Genomic DNA, 23,514 nt, shown 5'->3' on the forward strand with positions numbered 1-23,514 from the left:
CTGCTTTGGCTACAAACTTAATGATTCAAGGGGACTTTACATAAAAGGCAATCATCTTTTCATTTTAAAACTTTATTATACAACTTCACAAATTGCAAAAAAAAAAAAAAATTAAATCATGTTTAAAATAGAAATAAGAATAAATAAGGAACATTTTATCAAGGCAAGTCTACAAGCGATAGAGAAATTCTGAGAGAAGTAGTAACTCTTTTAAAGTTTCCGTAAATGTAAAAGGCATCTACTGTATCTAGGAGGCCAACAGGTGCACCGAGAGAGCATTTCTGCTCCGATTTACAGTTTGAGTGCAAAGTCTTTGTTGCTGTATGTTCAGAGCGTATTGGTAAACACATAGATCAGTTTCACCTTGCAGTCCCCAAATTTCCTGTTGCTTGCCAAACAAACATGTCACTTCTTGGGCCTCTCCAAGATGTTGAGAAACTTCCCCCTGGTCATTTCCCTGGCTGGAAGACAAGAAGACACAACATCACATATTTAAAATAAATCACTGTTCAGGTTAGGAGACCTTGATTTCATTATTATGCTTGCAAGCGACTAAGACTCTAGTTTGCTTTACACCCTTCCAACAATCCTTGACCAATGAGTTGGTAAAATCACAACATCTTCCACAACATTTGCCTGCAGCTCTAACACTTCACAACGGTTGTTTAGTAATGCAAAGCATGTATTTAATATCTAGAGTGTCACACCGGGAGGTAATTTATACAAACATCTGTTCATTCAAGAAATGGAAAACAACATAAAACGGAAGCGTAGCTACCAAAGAGTCTTGTCATTTGCTTGATCGCTGTCTGAATGTAGTGAAGTACTCAGACCTACGCATACATGAAAGTGTGTGTTCGTGTGGATGCAAGATGAGTGAGAATAGAAGCAAAAGGTCTCTATCCTCAACTTGTGCTTATGGAATATGGCCATGTATAAAATAAGCAAAATAAATATAATATAAAGGAACCACTTTAAAGGCAAATGAGCAACATTCATCTAAGCAGTAAAAAGACTAAGCAGATATTAAATAAATATGGTTATTAAAATGAAACCTTTAGGCCAGTGGTTTCCAAACCAAAGGGGTTGGAGGATTAATCTGAGGGGTCATGAGATGTGTAATTGGATAGGAAATAATGCAAAACATCTTCTGCTACACAAAATTATATTTATTTTTCAAACAGTTCTATAATCATTGCTATTTTTTGGAAATGTTGGATACATACAGTATTGTATTAAAACATATGAAGCTGTCAGTAGATAAGCTTTGTTTAAAGAAAGGACAGGTCTAAAAAAAAAAAAAAAAAAAAATAATAATAATAATAATAATAATAATAATAATAATAATAGGGACACATGTAAAAGATTGCAACCACTAGTTTAGGCAATACTGTCCTCGGAGCTGTTTCCTTACTTTCTTTTTATAGTGTTTAGAATGCTTGAGGTTGGAGATACAGTTGACACAATCTGCATGAGATGGGACTAAATATCTTTTTGGATTTTGCTGTACAATAAAATGCAATCATTTCAATACTGGCTATTGAATTTTTATCCCAGAGGCCATATCACTAATGCCTGTAAATGAATAATTATACCCAAATTACAGTCACATAATTGCCATTATGGTATTAAGTGCAAATATTTCCCAGCTCTACTCATTTCCCCACAGTCTGTAGAGTCCCAATGACATCTGTGAACACATTGTTAAAGGCCCTACACACCCGTATTCCGTACAAGAGTGTTAACTATGTGCTATAGACAGAATTGGCCCCTGCTGAAGGCTCTTTGTGAAACTGGTCTTCACTGGGAGAGCAATCATTGCTGAGGCTTTTCTGTCAAAGACAAACCCTTGTGTCACTATGGAGACTGTAGGGACTTTTTCTGCAGCATCATCATAAACCCTAGAGAAGCAGCATCCAGGTACAGTAATTACTCTTTGTTAAAGATAAAAAGAGCATCAGGCAGCACTACAGTTTTTATGAGCTGCAAGATCACCTCAGCGACTCTATTGAGTTTCTAACTAACCTTGTACATCAAACAAATATAATACTACAGAGCAGCAAAGAGAGGACTGATTTCAAATGGGCATTTAGCAGAAAGTCATTTGTGATGCCTGCAAGAAGAATATGATCAGGATCTCAGCTGGCTGCTGTCTGCTCGTGTGCAGGCTCCCCGCCTCCCCCGCCACTGGCTGCTAATGAAAAAGCCGGGCCAGTTAGTAATTTAGATGAGTTGCCCAGTGTAGAATGATAATGGTGCATCTGGGCGTGGGGGCCACGTCACCTTGAGGTGTCCCTCATTAGGTTAAAGATGATGCTAATTGGAATGGGATGGATTCATTTTGCACTTTGCTGTCTCTTCAAATCATCCTAAACAAAGTCATCACGGGACCCCTGGACATGCATAGGGTGCTTTAGATTGAAATGAAGCCATCAAAATTAGGCAAGGGAAAGCAATTACATTAGGATGACCCTAAAGCCGCAAGTGGGCTGATGTCACTTTCTTATTAGTAGTTACACAAGGAACGGTAAAGGGCATTTCTGATTTTTAAGGTGTCATGTCTCTCTCTCCCTCTCTATCTCTTGATGAGCCCAAACTATAAAACAGATCAAGGAAGGCTGTGCCACTCCTCCTGAGACCCCTCGCCCCACTGAGCGTCTTATTAATTACGGTTCAGTTCAGCCTTCCCCTACTCAGATAGAAATATCATTGATATCATCACATTAAAGACCCCATTAAACATAAATCAGAGCTTAATTTATGATGTGTGGCTTTTTTTTTTTTAGGAAAAGGAAATATGGGGAAAAGTGTTCAACAAGTTATTACAGAATATGAAAGGTGGGGAAGAATGACTAACTAAAAGTATATAGAGTTGGACCACTGAAAGAGCAACAATGGGACCACCTGTTTTTATGTGCTTTTTCAATTTGTGCATTAAATATCTCGAAATATCACAAAAATGTTTCTGTTTGGCTGAGGTGGAAAGTTTGTGCCTCAATAAAACATCCGATCTGTGTGGAGTGATGCTAACCTAGCACTCTTTTTATTATGTCATCTTATTGCGCCCTCTTCTTCTGTAAAGGTTAAATGTCACCGGAACTGAGAATTACTGCCACCAGCTGTTTATCTTGTTGTGCCAAACTTCTAATATTTGCGTAACGGTAGTGGATGTTACCATGCATTCATCCACCTTCTTTTGCTGATCATCTGGATTATTGTTACTGATTATTCATTTATAATTTGTGCTAAATTTGGATGGTAACTTGGCTAGTGTGACAGTGAGCCAGCATGCAATACCAGGACCCTGAAACTGAAGCAGCTAAATGGAATTCGGCCATAAATGTTTTTAATCATCTACACCCTCAGTGAAAAAGTCCTCCGCTACCAGGTAGTAAAAATGTCAAATGGATGATAAATGATTGATTTCAATTAAAATACTGAACTTTGCTGTGCTATGTTATTACAGTTATCTGTTATTTCTTTATAACACAGTTATTTTATTGAACAAACTATTTATAAAGAAGTTATTTTTGCCAAAAAGTACTTCCGCTCAATTTTCATTTCCCTTCAGTACTCCATCTGGGTTTGTGGTATGTTCTTGGGTTTTCTCCGGCCAAATATTTGGCGGTCCAATCAGCGAACAGAGGGAGTGGCTGAGAACGATGACGTTGAGGACGTGTGCTAGAAAGATGCGAGCGAAGCCTTTGGGTCCGTTGTGGCAACGCTGCCGAATATCCACAAGTTAAAGCCCAAGCAAGAACAATCTTTGCTGAGTTCTGTTGGTGGTCATGATGTTGTGGCCCTCCTCCCCACGGGGTTTGGGAAAATTTTGATTTTCCAGCTCGCTTTGTTAGTGGTGAAGGAGTTGGCTAAGGCTAACACTAGCGATACTAATGCTAAATATAAGCCAATAGTTGTTGGTCTCCCCTCTTGTTGCACATGCGCATGACATACGTCACAACCAAACGTTAGCGATTGGTTCTGGCAGATCCAGAGTGGCTCTGGGCAGATCCAATAGTTTTAAACTTCAACAGAGTACCCGCCTTCAAGGAAGTTAACACTTGTCAATGGAGAGTGGCCAGACTTTCTGTACAAATAAAATGTACGAGAGTCTGGTAGGACCAGGCTACATAACCAGATGAAGTTAGAAAGTCTCAAAAACACACGCCCACACACTTATACATAAACACAGGCTTTGTCATACAACAGGGAGGATCAATATTGATTAGTGGGACTTAAAGATTTGTTTAGTTGATTAGAAAGGTCAATTACTAATTTTGCACTAAGTTAATCAGCATCTTGTTACCACTGCCATCCATACTAAATGACACCTTATGGATTCTGTGGGCCATCTCCTTGCCCTGTTGATTTGTTGCTATCTAATTATCATTCAGCACTATCTGGTCCGAGTTTCCATCACAGTCTACCATGGTAGATCAGTAAACACAGCCACGTCATACTGTATATAACAATTGGACCCATATTAGACTCTACATTGCAATCCATTTTTATCTAACCAATTTGAAATCATTTTCATCCATAAATAGACACAATATGTAAACAAACAGAGCTCAGCCATGTTATCATCAGAATGGAGGGCTGAGGACATGTTGACAGAGAGGCCGGCATGGAGCAGATACCAGGAGAGCCTAATGCTGCTAAAGCACATTGCAGCAATGCAGATTAACCTATATCTGCAAACAGCAAAATATGCCCTGAAGCTATTTAAAATGGCCCTTTTCCCAAAATTAAACAACAAGGATTAAAACTACACATTAGTAAATTATGCGGTGCAACCCAAATGTTTCTGCAATTTTCTGTTCTGCACTGGAAAATTGTTTTCATTGGGCGAATCCCAAGTGGCTCAAATGTAAATGGGAGAGGAAATGCAGTGGTATAACATCTTACTTTCCCCTCGTTTACGGTGAGTGATCTGGGTGTCACTGTCACAGCCCACTCCCAGCCCCCAGCACAACTCCCCTGTGTATAAAATGAGAGTAATCATCACTTCGCCCCCCGCAACCCCCACCCCTGGCTGCCTCTCTCGATGGCACGCTCCCGGTGAGCCTCCAAAAGACAGATGACCACCTGGGTTAACTGGAGTCCTGGACCCCGGCCCTGACTGCCCCAATTCACTTTCATTAAGAGTTAAGAGGACTTATCTGACCCTCACTGCCCATCTCCAAGTGCTGCTCACCTATTACGGGCTGTAAGCTTTATTTAATGGATTTAACATCCTCTTTCTCCCCAGGGGGACAAGGGAGACACAGAGGAGATGACACACACAAGCAAAGAAACACTTGGAGGCACACACATTCAGCCTACGCCCCCACAGCACCCCCGTCTTGCAACAGATACACCTGACGCTCATGTTTGTGTTCAAAATTCAATTACCCACTTATTGATACTTCACAGGGATATTTAAGATGCAGACACGAGCTGTGATTTCCCAGGGGAGCCACTGGTTCCTCTTTATGTCCCAGCCGAAAGGGCCCACCCCTCCTTTCCTCCTACTCCAATACATTTTCGCCTGGCTGACACACACACACACACACATCCACACACCAAAACAAACACATCTGCACCTCCCAACCCCCGCCCCAGCCTATGCCTGTTCAAGAGGTGTCCTTATTAATAGGCAATCAGTCAAAAATCATTCATTAAAAAGCCTAAAAGGTTTTACACCCGCACTATGATTAGCTGGGAAAGAAAATCCAATGAATTCCTAATGCCTTTATGGAAATGAGGTGTCATTTCCGATCTGCTCAGGGAGGCGGCAGGCAGGCAGAACTGAGGAGCGGTGTGTGAGTGTGAGTGTGTGTGTGTGTGTGTGTGTGTGTGTTAAGCTCTGCCTGCCTCTGCTTTCCCACAGCTCCGACACTGATCCTGCTTGAGATATAGACAGGCTCTATCAGATACAGCTGCAACCTGCTACACTCATGTCATCCTGTTGTAAAACGTGGGTGGAAGTGCTAAAGATTTGCCAACAATGGGCCAGCCCTATACCTGTTAGGAACAGCACGCCCAATAATTAAAAAATATATTTCTATGGGAGCCAATTTGAGAGGACTACCCACACATGGCCCGAGGTTACTGAATATTAAGAGGATAAAAACTGAGCTTCAAAAACTGAAGCATCCTTGAGGCTTTTTTCCCTTTCCTTACACAGAAGGTGTAACCTTCAAAGAGACGCACCGCAATGCTGCCATTCATCGCAACTATGAGCCCAGGGAGACACAAGAGAGAGGTGACAAGACGAGCACAGTGGTGCAGTAGAGGTGAGGAGGAGGAGGAGGAGGAGGAAGGGTAGTGGTGGCGGGGAAGCATCCCCTGTTCCTCATTCAGCGGTTGTCAGCTCAGGCACTTCATAACCGCCCGCCCCGCGGTCATCCCGTCTGATGGATTGATGGAGGCACATTAGCACCAGTGGGGCCCAGTGAATGCAATCATATTCAGCAGCGGCATGCTTCTAATAGGCCAGAGATTGATCCTGAGGGTGAGGAGGAGGCGGTGGCAGTGAATGCGGGCCCATTAGGAGCTGTCAGAGCACGGCGACCTACAGTCTCACCTTCACACAGGCAGACGCAACAGGGGTCAGCCGGGGTCTGCGCCGGGTGGCAACGCGGCGGAGGAGACGTGCTCTTTAGTACAACAACAGGTGGTCCTACACCCAGAATACACTGAGTGACGCTGTTTTTACCTAGATATCAAAGTTTTCGATCACTGTAATATGGTGATATCACCTGCGTGTGGTCTTTTCCTGGCCTTTAAAGTGACAATTTTTTTCTAATGTGTTTGAATATCTGTGTGGAAAAAAAACTAAGAAGTCCATGGCCTTGACAAAATTTTCTAAATTTGATTCTAAGTTTAATTAGTCTATCACTATAAGGTGTTTGATTTAATTTTAAAGGGTACATTCTCAGCTTTTATCCGACCCCTGTTGTCAATCTGTCAAAGTTCACATTTTTCATCAAGTGACATTTTAGGAACATGGACTGTGTGTAAATATCCACAAAAAAAGCCCCACCCTGGGAATATAATCACATTATCAGAATTAAGGTATTCACTCAAAAATGTTACTCAGCCCAACAAGCACGGTAATGCGCTTGTCAGTCAATTTGAATTGATTTTAATTAATTTTCTGTGATTGGTTTTAAGCAGTTGTTTAGCAGTCTAGAATAAACACTTCCGAATTAACAGCAAGTGTTAAATGGTATTCAGGAGCCTTGAGCCCACAAGTGTGATAGAGCACCATCACCAACTCCAGCAGTTCTCAGTAGCCCAGGCCCTCCAGTGCATCCCAAAGGAACACTCAGCTTTCAATTACCTCCAATAACAGCACTTATCAGAGTCCTCAGCTTTCCCCAGAGACTCAGGGCTTGATGCCCGCGCTCAGTGGCCCACGACAGGGGCATTCATCATGGGGTGGAGTAACAGCTGTGGCCCGACGAAGAGGCACGCGTCAAGTCCCTCTGGGACTAGACCAGGCCAGCGTCACACAGCCATTATTGGGGGTGCTGGTGGAGGAGAGGGCGTGGGAGGGGATTAAGGGAGTGTTACATCCCCACTTCACATCCATGTTAATATGTACAAACATGAGTATACAGCAGTATGTGCACAGTGCACAATTTGCAAGAAAAATCTGAAACCAGCATTAGCCCTGCTTAGGTGTATTCTATGGTGTCCTTGTAATAATGTTTGGTCCAGGTCCCTTTTCTCACTGCAGTAGGGGAGCTGAGTTTTCACTGCTTGATTGTGCTCTGCCCATTAACCAGCTCCCTCTTTAATGGTCCACATGTTGAAGGGGGAGGGGCAGTAAATCCTGTCCCCCAGCCCTCGCTCAGCCGTGCCTCTGCAGAGTCTCGTTTACGGGGAGTGAAGAGTGCACAAACATGATGAAAAAGTAGCTGAGATTTACAAGGCCTCCTCTGACAGCCAGGAAAAGGAGAAAATTAAACCAGAGAGCATTAAACAGGCACCCATTACAGGGCTGCTCTGACACCAATAATAACCATCATTGTGTCCCGTCATACCGAGGTACACGACATGATTGCAAAGCCTGCAGGCCGGCACCTGTGACAGCTAACATCTTTATACCAGCAAGATTACATGCTTCTGTGGGATTAGGGAAGTCAGGGAGATTAGACACTTTCACAACTTAATGAATTTGCGACTTGTGGTCAATGCAAATCCAACACATGCTACACAATCGATAGCCTGTTAATATGTACCCTTATCTAGGCTCACTTTCATGATTCCCGTAGTATGTTCATTTGGATATGTGTGCATTATACCATTGCAGACATAATTTCAATTACTCTGGAATCAACTCCCTTGCCTACAAATGTGATGATCTCCTTAGATAAATAAAAAGTTTCACCGCATGCATCTCTCAGATTCCATCAAATCCTGCTAATCCTGTTCGATTCAGAAGTACAAGCTGTCTTTATGAAGCTTTACAAAGCAGTGCCCACAAGCAGGCCGCGGTGCAACATTTCAACTGTTTTCATCACATCACTTTGTTGTACACTCATGTTGGTTGGATGTAACTGAAAAAAAAAATCACTGCATATTTATTTATATCTTCCATCCCATTAAAGGGAGGGGGGGGGCTATACCACAATTCTTCATTTGCTTGTGTGCTTTTTCACTGGAAAAATAAATACCCATTTTTTTTTATTTTAGAGCATTTAGCTACATCTCTCTAATCCACACGGATTATAACAATGGAGGCAGTGGAGAATGGATTAAAAACTAGATTTTGCGTCAATCAAATGCTTGAGCACTCTTTTTATGGGCTCTTGAGGGCTTGCCCTTGTTTCTTACCTTTTCCATTTTAACAAGATTGACCTAAATTCATTATTTTAAGACCTCTGAAACTTTTGCTTTTTGACATGAATGGAGAGTTCTAATTTCTACATGAGCCATTCTGTCTTTGGATAAAAACAAATAAGCCTATATGCAGTCAACCTGTTTGGGTTTTGAAAGTAAAAGCACACAAGGATGCTGTGAAATCCACTCGCTAGATACAGAAAGGCCTTGAGCACCATCTAGTGGTAACATACACTTGCAGATGTTATTTGTGCATTTGCATACTTGTCACTTAGATTTAGTGACAAGTGTTTGATCAGAAAAGGTAACAAACAAACACATTTGAATATAAAGGCACTTTTTAAAGGTTTGTGTTGTTCATGTACTTACACTCCTCTAAGCCCAGCTGGTAAGCGAGGTTCTGAAGTCCTTTGACCTTCTCCATCAGGTTGGCTGTGGTCAGACTACCCAGCTCTACAGAAGGATAACAGGACCCATAATGAAAGCTCTACGTGTAACTACTTTTGGCAAAATGTTATCCCATTTGACAGGATTATATGTTAAAACTATTTTTGTCCACAATCTTCCTGTTCAACACCAACTGAAACCGTTACAAAACATTTCTACATTTTTGTACATTACCTTTCAACATTTCAATGTCCTCACTCTCTAGTTCAGCCATCCATTTGGGGGGTGAATTAGTGATGGGCTGTGATGTAAGACACAACAAAGGTCTCAGTAGGCAACAAGATTTATAGATCAGGCCTATTATATATCACAGTATGTCAAGCCTATTTAATTATTTAGTTTGTAAATCAAAGTGAGCCACAGTGAATCTAACTCACATTTTTACAAGATGCAGCAAATTCTGCAACTCCAGGCACTGTATGAGAGATTACAGGATAATCAAGATCATGGCAACATAAAACACAATTCCATAATTACTAATAACACAAGAGCAGGGAGAATGTAAACTTACATTGCTCTGGCCACAGGTCTGGTGAAGCTCTGTCCAACTTCTCAAAACTCAGCAAAGAGCTCTCAAAATCGTCACCTATCATGGCACAAAATGTACTTTTTTATTTTATTTTATTTTACATTTTCTATGGAAAATGCATGCATTGCATGTTTGTAAATATTGGAATGGCAATGTTACAGAAAGCATAAAAGTGCAAGCAGATATGAAAAGGTATGGTGGTTTTATGTGACTTCAAGTCTATTGTAGATTTATTGCATGTAACATATACCTCTGAACAACAAAATTGGAGGAATTAAGTCTATTCAATCAAAATGTCACTACTTGGGTTAAACCAATACGCCTATAGCTAGCTGACCTTTTACTAAATATAGCAAATATAGGGCCCAGTAGTGCCTTTAACCTCAGACCCATACTAAATGTTTAAATAATAACCCCTACAGTGCCTTTTATGAACAAAACGTGTTGTTGTAAAATGTACAACATTATACAACATATCAACATGACATACAATGTGAGTTTGATCTTACATGTTACAAAACATGTTGGACATGATTCAATACTCATTACATATTCCGATTACTGTAAATTATGTCATGCATTATAAAGCCTAACGTTACACAAAACAAAAATAAACATGCATATAAAAAACTTTTAATATAAAATATGCATGAAAGTGGCCATCATGAAAGACAAAATATTACAATAAATAGTTTAGTATAGTAATTCAACAATATGTCTAATACCGGTATATTAGAGGGGGACATTCGGTTGGTCACGACTGTTAGACAACTGCAAGGGACACTCGGTATGATGGCATATAACGTTATGGAGCACTATGCTGTAAAAATATACAAAAAAGTCTCGCACGAGTGTACGTTAATGTTACAGACTGCGGTCATAACGATAACGTTAATTGAAAGACAGTAGTCAGTAAAAAAACATATCTAGTCACGATGTTTTAAACAAAACACTGTTAAGTGTTACCATAAGAGGTGATTTAGCCTATAACGTCCGCACAACAATACAACAGCAAGCTTCCGGGGCTAACGTTAGCAGCACCCGCGGTTTCAGCTCTGTGGGTCAGGCTGAACGATAGGTTCAAGCTTGCTGGTTACTGTGCTTCCTTCTACACTGGACACAACAGTGAAGGCTTTAGCCAACGAAAAAAAACCCATCTCAAACAGTAAGAATACAGCACTAACATGTGTATTCTGTCATCTCGGGATGTTCGTGTAAGACAACATAGGAGTCGCTTATGAGTTAATGTCCTTAAGCATGTATAATTTACAATTTTTACACAGCATAGCAGGGTAAGGAATTAGAATTTACCTCCATTTGGAGACGCCATCTTCAGAATAAACATGTGATAAACGACAGCCAATCACAGCAGCCGTCCTTGGAGTCGGTCGACGTGTACCGGTGTACGTCACAAACAGGCCACCAGGCGGCCCACTGGTCAGGGTATACTGTACAGTACAATGCAGCATCAAGGTGAAGCCAGAGGTATAAAAAACATGTATACATTAACTACTGGACCTTTTTTTGGGGCCGTTCACAGCATAACCGCCTCCTTTGACTACACGAATAAATTAATACTACATACAGCTGTATGTCAAGCTACCTGTCATAATCTCATTTTCATATTTTTAGCTTTTGAATAACTTATCTTCTATGGGGAATTGATAGATTCCATATTTATAAATAATGTAGTAAGAGTTTCAGAGAAAATCGGACTGTAAGCAGACATTTACACTTATTGTCGTTTTTTATTTAAAGTGACTTAAAGTAGTCTGTTCATTGTTTTGCCTCTGACCTTCCAATTGTGGTAATAAACAGAAGTTAAGCAATTACATTTTCTAAGAGTTAAGTATCATGGTGTTAATCTAGTCTACATTACCACACCCAAACTGATAGAACAGTCACAAAAAAGTTAGGGAATCACATAAAACAACCAGACCAATCTGAATTGGTCTTAATTGTTTTTATTAATTTAAGGCAGCTCTTGGTTTTATTTTAAGTTGCCATTGACATGTTGTAATACATATTTTTCATGAATTTATGATCACATTTCTATTTATCTTTTACATGTGGTATGTATGTTATTTCTTCATATCCTGGCCAGAACACTCTAGAAATAGATGTTGACAACCAAAATAGAGATAAAATGTTGACAATATAAACAAGTAAGCACAGACTACAAGAATATCAGTTTATTTATCATACTGAAATGTGCATATGACACAGTGAGTAGTAGTCTTATAATGTAAAAACAGAAGCCAGTACTGAACAGCACTAATACTAAAATACCAGGCACGAGACAATCACAAATGAAAATACAATAATATAATAACCTATAACTAACAAAAAAATTTTTTCTTCAAAACTGACCAACAGGTAGCTGCAGCAGTTCCACTTTACTTTCACTAGCTCCTTTCAGGCACTTTAGCTTATTATTGTGACATACAGTATAAACATATTCATATACAAGTCCAGGATGTAAGATGTGTTGTGAGTTAAGGCAGCTTGGTAATGATTAGTGTCTACATCTTTATTCTCCACAACACTCTGGCTTTCATTATACACAGATTCAAGTCCGTCTAATACAACTGTTCCTCCCCTTTTTACACATTATAGACTACAATACTTGGAAATGTGGAGACACATGAATACGTGGACAGGTGCAGTAAGTACATAATAAAAATGATGCGTTTGTGTAAACAATAAGACCACAAGTCTGTGAGACAGATGATTGATTAAATTCCCTCATATTCAGAACAGTTATACATCACAATATTTGGGTCTTCTTCATGCAAAAGCGGACTAGAACTCCCAGGAGTCCATCCACTTCAGGCCAGCCATGGTGCTTCCCGGCTCGTGTGCCAGAGGACCCGTCATGCCGTAGGAGAGTGGATGGAACAGGTAGAAACTGACAGACAGAGAATGGATTACAGTGATTTGTACAAAGTAAAAGAAGCACTTTTAAACTTAAATAAGTGTGGTATCGATCTTCTCAGCTATCTCTCGGTACGAAAGAAAATTACTGTTTTTCCCAAAAGGTTTATTCATCATCACGGACACTCTCTTTCTCTACATGCAAGTACAGAAATGTTTTTTGGGAGTATTTGAAAGGCATTTTGGGAGAATCAAGGGCAAGTGAGAACTGGATGGATATATAATCACAATAAACCTCATTAAATGCAATAGACATCACAAACTGATGATGTTCTGTTTATGACAGTGTGAGAATAAACCACATTAAAGTTTTCCTTCACTGCTAGTCATCTCACCTGTAAAGAACACCGAACAGAAGTACCATTTGCCCGATTCTCTGCAGATGATCAGAATAAGGTGGGCTGAGTATCAGATCAGTGCTTTTCAACAGAATGTCGAATGTAATTCCTGTGAAAAACAAACAGTGAGTGCTTTGACCACAAACCTGTGACCAACATGACTGCTTTGTCTGTATCAGGGGTTTTCAAAGTCTGACACTGGAGGCTCCCATCAGATCAGACACAATTAAAACAACTGCACTGTGCCCCCCCCGCCCCAACAAACCTGTGTACTCGAATACAAAAAAAAATAATACATTGATTGTTTGAAGTTAATATTAGATTTGTCCATTATGATTCTTTGTCTTGTTTCGATTTGGGGGTAATTATGCTCTAAGATTTGGAACCACAGTTACCACAATGCTTTGGGGAATGTAAACAGCATAATATTGCCATTGGGTCACTGAGCTGTGGGCAACTTGAGCCTTGTTTTAGCATATAATACATTTACATGTAGGTAAATTGGCACCATTAAAAGTATGCCGAATTAGGTATTAGCAGTTCCTGTTTGCAATGGTCCCATGGATGTAGACAACTATCACTGGAAAATTTAAAAACCTGATGATTCTTAGGAAAGTATTGGAGTTAAAAAGGAGCTTTTCTTTTTTTTATGATTTCTAAGTGGATTTATGGATGTTTACTCATGATGGACATGGGAGATAATAGGATCCTCAGCAAGTGTAAGTCACACTGAAAAACAAAAAAAATATGGGTATGTGTTTATATTCGACTCTGTTATGACTCCGAGAAGAACGATTTTTGACGTAAATTGTGTGCTGCAAGTACTTTAATTGCCTTTCACTTCATGTATCTTTGCCAAATGTCTCTCCCTCCTCCCTCCCTGCAAACCTCTGGTCTATATAATGGAAGTATCCAAAATGCAGTAAGAGATTTGGTACCTGTTAGCATGCTGCTGAAGAGCATTGCAGGAAAGTAGTGGTGGTAGTAGAGGACACGGCCCATTGTATAGAAAGGTGCATAGTGCAGCAGCCAACCAAGTAGCAGTCCTCCTCCTCTCATAAGCACAAGAGAATGCTCTGAAAGGCAGAGTGGAGTACAGAACATTTATTTGATGTTTAAAATCATCTTTATTTTTTTTAGTTTTTTACTGCTGCTGCAACCACAATTAGTCAGAACCACTATCAATAAGCACACCTATTCTTTTTTGGCCCAATGAGAAACCTCGTTGGAGGGCTATAGACACCACTGCCACCATGATAGGATACAATCCCAAACTGGCCAGGTTAATCCACCAAACCACCTGCAAAAGAGAATTTATAGCGTTAATGGGCGCTGGTCAGAGAAGATCGACAGCAGGAAAAATCAAGCAAGCCTCAGACAGACTTACAGGGTTCCCCAGCAGGTAAATACGATACTCTGTGTCATTCACTCCAGAAAACCTCAATCCCTTTAAAGAAATAAACCAAGAACATTTTTAGTGTAAAGTGGTTAGACATATAATTAAGTTTTTTTAAGTTTAGAAACATAGATCATTCAATGCACCTGATAGTTGATGGGCCAATGCCAGGGTTTTGAGTTCATCTCATTGTCTTTGGGTTTCAAGCCACGGTTACCCTAAAAAGACACATTTTATGTCAATAAATGATTTCTAATAAAACGTTTTGGATTAACAGCTTTTCTCATTGTTTCTTACTCTTATCATAACAATGTGGGACTCCAGTAAGATCTCCAGAAAATGGGGCTTCAGCACAGACAAACTAATATTGGGCACTGCCAGAACATGCAAGAGGAAAAGGAACAGGTTAGTTAGTGTTAGTGTTTGACATCATAAAGTATAGACAAAATATATAGGAGCACAAAGAATGTTTAAAGAATGCTTACATTTGGGGTTGATATGATCTTCAATGTTCCACTGAGTGCTTGGCGTCTCCTTCAAGTAGGGACTACAGGTCACCTCCACCTGTTCCCAGCCCCTGAACAGAAACAAAAAACTTTTGCTTCGACTGTACATACACATAATGAATCCTGAACAGAAAAGGAGGGTCAGAGAAGACTAGTCTTTACCACTTTGGGAGAGTCTTGCCAGAGGAGTAAAGCACACAACCGGTAGCTCTGTGCAAAAAGCGGACTTTGCTACGCAGCACCTTCACCAGGTCACCATTCCGACCTCCACACACCTCCACCTGCCACAGGTCATTGGTGTCACCTGTGCCATTCTAACAACAGAGCAAAGGTGGAGATGTGTGTTAAGCTTGGGGACATACAAATATATGAAGACATGCAATCAGAATCCTATATTTTATTAATGCTGAATGAGGCAATTCATAGTTTGGCATCTCAAAAACCACATAAAAGTAACTTCAACAGAAAACAAACTTCACCCAGAAGTCGTGTGACATGTCATCCGTCAACTGTACAGAGAAGTAAGGTGAGAAAAAAAAAAAAGTCATCTTTTTTAGTGGCGCTTTATGTTATAGGTCTACTCACAATGCCATAGCCTGTAACCTGAAAGTGTTTCTTGGTCAGAGGGGCTTCATGGAGGTGACTGTGAAGGTTACGGGTTGTTCTGAAAGGACCAGTAAAAATTACATTATCGCAAAAACATGCACATAATTTGGATTGGAATGACATTAAATCATGAACATTAAATAAGGTTTTTCATTTCACTGCTCTGTGGAGACATGATTCTTACTCTTTGTGCTCCAGTCGAATGATGTCACCATGACGAACCAGATCAGGTGTCCCAGATTGAGCTTAATACGGATAAACAATAAGAGATTCATACATTACTTCCTTATGACTTAAATTAATGCCATTGGTAGCTTTAAACAGTAAATCAACCCCAGCTGCTCACATTCATTAGCATCCTGTCTGTGAACAAGCCACAAATTGTTATAGTCCTTATGGAGATAGGCTGTCACCTGTAAGGAAATGGCAGAGAAAACTGTTTATTTAGAATAAATAAAATGATCACAGATGATGGCATGTTTAATTATGTTTGTGAATGTTTCACAGTGTTGCCTGACCTGCTGCTGCCTTGCTCCCACTCCCTCGGGGTATAAGTGCCAATGAGAGTGCAAATAGCCTCCAGCAATACGGAGGTTTTTTACTGTGATGGTGGAGCCATATGCCAGGTCTACATCAGAACAACAACATATTGCTTCAAATCATTACAAAACACACAAAAAAACATTACATTTAATGAAAAATTACGTTTGATAAAGGCTTAACAATAACAATAGAATGTTACTTTGTGAAGAGAGTAAAATGAAGCAAGAAAATAAGCAAACATTTCAGCCCATCTGGCTGCCATCAATACTAAAGGAATGGGAAAAAATATATTTTTGCCCAACTTTTCTATTTTCTTATTAGTATTTCAACAATTGTAGTGTTTGGGACTCACATTCAGGCATAGATGCATTGTGTAGATTGTTCCCAATTAGACGGGACTGAAAGGCTGAGCTGAAGAAACCATCTCCCGGTCCACTGGTAAGAGAAAACAAGCATGATTATTCAAACAATGTAGACGACATCACGCAGTATTTAGGGTGAGATGAGCAGTAATCACACTGTATCCATAATATAACAATCAGACACACCTTTTGTTCAACACAACAAAGTGAATTGCAAATATTGTAACGTAGAGGAAAAGTGGAAGCAGGATGAGTCCAACAACCCGAGCCAGGAAGTGCTTTGCAATTTCCACCTGGAGCCAGAAAATAAGGTGAGAAGAGCTTAACAGTCAAACCTCGAGCGCTACTCATCAACACGATCGGTTACCAGTACCATTCAAAATTTGCTGCTGTTTACCAGTGAGAGGCTCAGGTCTCCCAAAAGCCTCCAGAGGTCCCAAACTGTATTCAGTCCAACCAGCAGAATGACAAACAGACCCACAAACTTCACTCCCAATGCCCCAGCAAGGTTTGCACCAGTCAGTACCAGCCACAGCCACCAGGAGGCAGCAAAAGGGCTGGAAAGAAATAAAGTTAGAAAAACGACCACATTGCATCAAACATTAGCAAGCAAGATTTGTTCTTGTTGGAAGATAGATTGGTATTCTTTTAAGACTGTAACTATAATTATCTTACCATACTTAAACCAAACCAAAATCAAAGCCCTAGCGGTGTCCTACCTGCATCTCTGCTGGTTGAACTTGACCATGCTCAGCACTGCTGCCATGATGAAGAACATGAGTATAGGGTCTAACAGGATGTACTGGGAAATGGTGATAAAGCCAGTATCTGCAGGACGAGGAAATTCAGCACAAATTCATTCTCATTATTACAACAGGGTTATTTGACATTTAAATAGTTAAGGTCCAAGACTCTCCTTAGATTTATCAAAAATGCTGTTGGTAAGATCAGCAAAAGAGACACAACATTAAATGAAAACAATGGCCAATATGGAAGATGACTTAAAAGTCACTTTGGCCATGGTGGTTTCCCTACTCCCAAAATGTGTATGCGCAGGTTCCATCCAGAGCTACATGCTGTTTCTTTTATTTTTTCAGGAAAAACAAGGATATTGGAAGGTTGATTAGTTAGTGTATTGCAACTTCAACATGTTTTTGAGTTGTGCAACCCTTTTAAACAAGATGAATACTCACCAAATATGAGCAGGATGGCAGTAATAAGGGCAGCACTGTGAGACTGAGACAATTCCAGCACTATGAGGTAGGCAAAAATTGGGAGACAGGAGCCCAACACGGCACAAAACTGTAGGGTAAGAGGCAGGTCAGGCACATCAGCAGCTTTAATGTCTTGTCATTTAAAAGTTGTGAAAAGACTATATGTATATATTCAAACTGCATTGTTAATCAATTAGAAAAGAACAGGTTTTCTCGTGTGGAAAGCAGCTTACCCCTCTCATCCCCCAGTAGTTGTGATGTTTATATTTATCTCCTGGCTTTATGAACGGAAAGGTGCCATCATAACCAGTCATGTAACCGGCGAGACCTATCAGCATCTGCAACAGATTAATGGCGATCAGTACTCATACTAGAGTGGTTTTCCTGAAGACACTACACAAAAGGGATACTCTGTGATCTCACTTTTCCAAGAGGAGGATGGACATCGAAAAAGAAGGTCCTGTTGATGTAGTAGCTTCCCATCTTTCCAAAGTGTGTCTCATCCCAGCTGGAACACCAAAACGAGTCATCAATAAAAAATAAAAATAATTACAAAATCTACTAGTATTCATGACTTTTACTCACCACACATGAGGGGGCTCTGTTATCTTGTAGAGGCGTGTAGAAAAAGAAAGCCCCACTAGCAACATCAGCAGCACTCTGGTTGGGGGATCCTTACTAAAATTTTCTCTGGCCGAAAGCTCAGCAGATGTCCCATTTGAACACTGAGAGTGTCCAGCAGTCTGACTATTTTCATCCTTTGACAAAGGAGTGGATGAGGTTTGGAGGTTTTTTTCTGAGGTGGGAAAGATTTTCCTGTTTCGTAGTGTTGAAGTGTCCCCTATTTTGTTCCATTGTGTAATGCATTCTTCCTTTGCCATTAGTGAATGAAACCTGTAATAAATTGACCAGACCACCTTCCAAACCAGGAAAGTCTAAGATTTTGGTAACATTACCTAATCATGACCTTACACCCATAACAGATATAGTTAATGGGTGATATCTAGATTATGCGTAACTGTGCTGTCTGGGACAAAAGAACTAACGTTACATTAAACACATCTAACGTTAGATATTATCGCACACATTTGTTACATTGCAGCCAAGCTATTAAGATTAAATAAGATAAGATACATTTTAATCGATAACATACTTATCCTAGCTTGCTAACCAAGTCTCCACTCGTCAAATGGCGGCATTCTACACAATTATGTTTTATATTGTACATTTATGATTACAAATTCCTAACCGTCTCTATCGCCTCAAATTACGGTTTATTATTCAAGATTTAGCTAGCTAGTTAGCAACACAACGATCGAGAGATCACGAGAGGTTGCAGCTCGAGTCAAATTAAAAACACGTTTGAATCGAGGTGGTTTCTGGGAGGTGTATTCCAATGTGTTATTTATGTGGGCATGGTGTTGAAGGGTAAACACAATTTCCCATAATCCTTCTAGGTTAACCAATTGGAAAACGTTATGGAAAAGATGGAAAAGCAGTGATGTGCAGGGCTATTTGGCCACTAGAGGGCGATATAGTATAATAAATAATTTTAATATTAACATTCTATTTTCCCCTTCTTAGTAGAGAAGAATACTACATTTCAGTGGATAACTGCACTACTTTTTTGGCAGCCATAGCTACTTTTAGATTTAGACTCAAAACAAATAGTTTACATAAAATGTTGAATTGTGACAGATTAAACTACATAATATATGAATATGGTCAATTTAGCGCTGCTTTGACCAGCTGCACCTTTAAATGCTGCTTACATATGCTACTACACCAAAGATAAATACTTCAATTATCCAAGAACACTAATATTTACTAATAAAACACTCTGACTGTACTGTAATGAAGTATTTTTACATTGTGGTATTACTACCTTTACTGAAGTAAAGGATATGTCTACCATCACTGTCAAACATACACCTCTGACCACTTACATTACGGGTCATATACTTGCACCAAACTGTTCCAAGAACTACACTGCTTGGTGTAAGAAAGTCTAGTCTAATGAACGTCTAGTGCCTTTTTTATAACTAGTCATAGTATACTACATACTACCTAACCAAGTATTCTTGTTTTAATACAAATAAAATTCCACAGCAGCAAATTACTGTCAATATACATTCACATAGTGAACGTAAGGTGTTGATTTCCATTTTTCAAAGTAAATGTTCAAAGAGATTGATATTTTTTATGTTTTTATTTTTGATGACTGATAGTGATTACAGTCAAGAGGTAAACAAAATTAATGAGCATGATATTTTCAATGACCACAGCTTTACAACAAGACATTTAGTTATTTGTGGTTTTGAAGGCTTTAAATATTCCAACTGTGACCTAAATGTTAGACTTCTAGTATGATGATTTGAACAGCACAGTCAAGTCCAGTGGACATCAAGTGGAAACATTTGTACAACTTGGGTTTATAAGTTATGAATGCATGTTAATTAGGATTAGGTCATCAACTTTAGTCATCCTCCAAAGTTAGAATTAGACTTTTAAGTTTCTGCACTGCTGAGAGAAGTTCAGTCCATTAGACAAGTAATGCCATTATTTCCTAAACCTGAATATAAAAGACAAAAAAGGTATAAGTGGGAGTTCAGAAACCACATGAGAAGGTCGATACTGTCTATGATACATTCATGACATAAGGATCCAACAGAGACTAAAAGAAATAATGTTCACAATTACTTATATTTAGCCATAAAGGTGTGACGCACAGAAGTTAGTGCTTGCATTTCAAAAGCATCATCTTTGTAATGAACTTGAAGAGACGAAATGTCTGTGATTAGAACAGTGCTGCCACTTCCACAAAAAATTACATTTCATTGTCTGCTCCACAGGGCAGGGTATACACACAGTTCCTCTGGTACAGTGTCAGCCACTCTCCTCATACATAAAAAGATATGCTTTAAAAAACATTTTTACAGACATGTATACATCTACAAAGCTATAATGCCAGATTTTCTTACATTTTATGTTTTATGTCAAACAAAATATTGGTTGTGCTATAATGCATTAAGAGAATATGTAACAAAAATAATACATAGTACTAGATCTGTACAAAATATACCAAACCTCTCCAACGAAGCCTGTGTCTTTACATGCATTCAGAGATGCACACATGGGAATGGTCTTATGTGAGAGCTGGGAGCCTTTTGCGTGTGTGACACTGGTATATAAAACTAACCTTTCACTTTAAGCTGTGATATTTGTGGATCATTTCAACTAATTTACCTTCCTGTGGTTTCAGAAGTAGCCTGGAATCAAACTTTGAGTCATGGTAAATATGGTTTTTACAGATGTATAAATTAATACTGTTAAAAAGAAAACAAAAATCGGGATCAGCAACTGAATCCATGTTGTCCTTCTTCATCGCTGGTATTAAATGGTGTCAAACAGAGGAAGGCAGGTTATACCTATTGCACCTTTTTTGAACATTACATAGATCAGCATATACATCTACAGGCTTTCCAGGTCCAGGTAAAGGCCAAAGTTTGAAATGTGTACGTTTGGCTGTGTTGACCTCTTACTTCTTGGTCCAGAGATTCTTCAACTTTAGCTTGTGGTTAATCTTGAAGAATAAAAAGGCAGTTATGGGAAAAGTTCTGTCTGTGAATGTCTGATGTTTATCAACCCTGGCATCCGTTTAGTCCAAGGTCAATGCTAATTACGACTGAGTGAGGAAATTGGTGAGAGGTTTGACAGTGAGGCACAAGCTGATTTATGAGTGACTGATGTCTTATGACATTCCTTCTTTGACAAAAGACATTTATTATCTCCCCACGCTGTCTCTGAGGTCAATTGGTGAGGCAAATAAAACAAGAGGAATCAAGTATGCTCTCTGAAATAGGTCGCTTTCTTAGTTTGCAAAGGCCCGTCATGTAAATGAAATAAATAACACAACAAAAAGAAAGTGACAGAGAAAAAAAATGTGGAAAATATATCTGCATATCAAATTGCCTGGGGTTACTGAATAAAACAAGATCAGTCCACAAAATCCCTTTAAGGCAAATGGATATCTGGTGAATACTAAATCCCATGTAATACATTCACTGCACAATTCCTGTTCCTCTTGAATGTGTATGAGGGGGGATGAATGTGTTCTGTGCTGAATGCGCATGTGTGAAATGTGTGTATGTTTGCGTTTTGTGTCTGTATGTGTGTGTCGGGAAAAGAGTTTGGACGTCTCAGCGGTACTGTTGGAGGTTTAGTGCGAGGCCCTTGGGGGAAAGGGCAGAGGGGTGTAAGGTGATCTTTAAGGGAGAAGGAATAGCCGGCAGTCTGTCTCAGTTTCCTGTCTCCACAAGCCCAGATGCTGGGATCTCTGGGATGCATTTGTGTGGCTCTGCGGAGGCCATGAAGCCCGGCAAACAGGTGCACTTGTACGACCCTTCTGTGTTGGTGCACTGCCCGTTCTGACACAAGGGCACTTTGTCGCTGATGTCCTCACACTCGTTTATGTCTGCAGGAAGAGGAGACATGACGAGTTAGTCAGCAGGGAGATTTTACAGCTGAAACAGCTGCCTGCGCAACATCTGCTGCTGAGTGGCCATATGGGTATATGAGGAGTGGGATACTGGAATGCTAAAATAATTCATACTTTTGATTTCACTTAAACCGTTCTTTCTTTCTTCCTTTTTTCCCTTCATTTCTTTCTTTTGTCCTTTCTTTCTTCCTTCCTTTCTTGTTCTTTTCTTCCATGCTTTCTATCATATCCTATGATCTTCACCAGCAGAAGACTTTGAAACTCAACTGTGCTTAAAGTGCTGAGAATATTTAAACGTCTATAATCCTAGCTGCAATGATTGGTTGATTGGTTCACTTTTTTTCTGAGCAAAAATGCCAATTATTCTCTGGTTCCAGTTTGTCAAATGTGAGGATTTGCTGCTTATCTTCTCCTTACATTAAAGTGAATTGGATATTTTGGAGTTTTGGACTTGACCAAATGATTAATCGAGAAAGTAATTGGCAGATTCATTTCTAATAAAAATAATCATTAGTTGCAACCCTATACAATTTCATGACAACTGGGCAAACTCCAGGCATGGATGAAGATGATGTGATCAAAAGCTCCACAACAGCTACTAAATGGACCTGGAGGTGAAATTGTTGAAAATGGTATGCAATCTTGCAAACAATAAACAATTGTTTTTAATTAGTTCCACAAAAGTTCACATTTGGAGGTACAAGGTTTTCACTCAACACCAAGGACATGTTGCATAATATCTCATCTTGTATATTTTAAATCAAACATGCCGTCATGTTGCGTGTCGGCTGGATGGGGTCTGAACTTGAATTCCCAGCCATCTCGAGCACTCAACTGTTCAGAATGATGGTAAAATTAACAATGCATTGGATTATGTTTCCTTTTGGCCTTCAAGTAATTTTTCTTTCCCCTTTTTCAACCCGGGAGGTCCAATTGTCATTTCATAGCAGTCCATCTCAAATGACCCTCCTGTTTATGTCATGCTCTTCTAGGGAAATGCTCATGGTGATATTTATAAAAGGAGGCATGGCACGAGTTGCACAGCTCCCACATGTTTCCACAGGGTTGAAATTCAGTCACTTTCCATGGGAAAAGGTCTGGCCTTGGAACTGATAAGCTTGTACGCAGACAGAATATTGTAATCATAGCATTTCATTACAACAAGACACTCTCACTTTCTTACAAAACAAACAAAGTACACTTAAAAGATATAATATCTCATGTAATACACCGAGTGGCGAAGATTCAAGGCCTCCTTACTTTTGGCAGAGTGTGACTAGGGAATTTCAGACCAAAGGGTAACACACAA

The 23,514-nt window shown here is 39.6% G+C and overlaps 3 protein-coding genes across 4 annotated transcripts in view; all 3 read right to left on the reverse strand.

The window, feature by feature from the left end:
* Window positions 1-121: 121 nt before the first annotated feature.
* On the reverse strand, window positions 122-11,238 carry lin52 (lin-52 DREAM MuvB core complex component). Its single transcript, XM_028566192.1, has 6 exons — window positions 11,120-11,238; window positions 9,791-9,865; window positions 9,657-9,694; window positions 9,454-9,520; window positions 9,202-9,285; window positions 122-461 (listed from the first exon to the last, which is right to left on the reverse strand). Exons 1-6 carry the CDS (start codon window positions 11,151-11,153, stop codon window positions 406-408), a joined length of 354 nt encoding a protein of 117 aa, XP_028421993.1. The 5' UTR covers window positions 11,154-11,238; the 3' UTR covers window positions 122-405.
* Window positions 11,239-11,985: 747 nt separating this feature from the next.
* pomt2 (protein-O-mannosyltransferase 2) lies at window positions 11,986-19,084 on the reverse strand. Its single transcript, XM_028566686.1, has 21 exons — window positions 18,293-19,084; window positions 18,131-18,215; window positions 17,941-18,045; window positions 17,687-17,795; window positions 17,213-17,321; window positions 16,891-17,050; window positions 16,680-16,786; window positions 16,484-16,566; window positions 16,107-16,216; window positions 15,935-16,001; window positions 15,773-15,833; window positions 15,568-15,646; window positions 15,145-15,296; window positions 14,962-15,053; window positions 14,774-14,850; window positions 14,623-14,694; window positions 14,468-14,527; window positions 14,275-14,380; window positions 14,019-14,156; window positions 13,078-13,189; window positions 11,986-12,716 (listed from the first exon to the last, which is right to left on the reverse strand). The coding sequence occupies exons 1-21, from the start codon at window positions 18,586-18,588 to the stop codon at window positions 12,611-12,613; spliced, it is 2,286 nt and encodes a 761-aa protein (XP_028422487.1). The 5' UTR covers window positions 18,589-19,084; the 3' UTR covers window positions 11,986-12,610.
* An 813-nt stretch (window positions 19,085-19,897) lies between these two features.
* LOC114546651 (latent-transforming growth factor beta-binding protein 2) overlaps window positions 19,898-23,514 on the reverse strand; it is a 95,836-nt gene continuing 92,219 nt past the window's right edge. For both annotated transcript variants that reach the window (XM_028565599.1, XM_028565598.1), the window contains one exon: window positions 19,898-22,181. In XM_028565599.1, the coding sequence (XP_028421400.1) occupies window positions 22,006-22,181 (176 nt within the window). In that variant the 3' untranslated portion in view covers window positions 19,898-22,005. The remainder of the gene's footprint in view (window positions 22,182-23,514) is intronic.

Source organism: Perca flavescens, chromosome 20 (genome assembly GCF_004354835.1).
Source record: "Perca flavescens isolate YP-PL-M2 chromosome 20, PFLA_1.0, whole genome shotgun sequence".
NCBI classification, from domain to species: Eukaryota; Metazoa; Chordata; class Actinopteri; order Perciformes; family Percidae; genus Perca; species Perca flavescens.

Coding starts and splice junctions, on each gene's coding strand:
- lin52 (XM_028566192.1), bottom strand. CDS start 11,153: ATGTTTATTCTGAAGATGGCGTCTCCAAATGGAG. Junction 9,866..11,119: donor GATGGCGTCTCCAAATGGAG/GTAAATTCTAAT, acceptor GTGCCATGATAG/GTGACGATTTTGAGAGCTCT. Junction 9,521..9,656: donor TTGCTGCATCTTGTAAAAAT/GTGAGTTAGATT, acceptor CTTACATCACAG/CCCATCACTAATTCACCCCC.
- pomt2 (XM_028566686.1), bottom strand. CDS start 18,588: ATGGCAAAGGAAGAATGCATTACACAATGGAACAAAATAGGGGACACT. Junction 18,046..18,130: donor TCCATCCTCCTCTTGGAAAA/GTGAGATCACAG, acceptor AATCTGTTGCAG/ATGCTGATAGGTCTCGCCGG. Junction 15,297..15,567: donor AGGTTACAGGCTATGGCATT/GTGAGTAGACCT, acceptor CTCTGTTGTTAG/AATGGCACAGGTGACACCAA.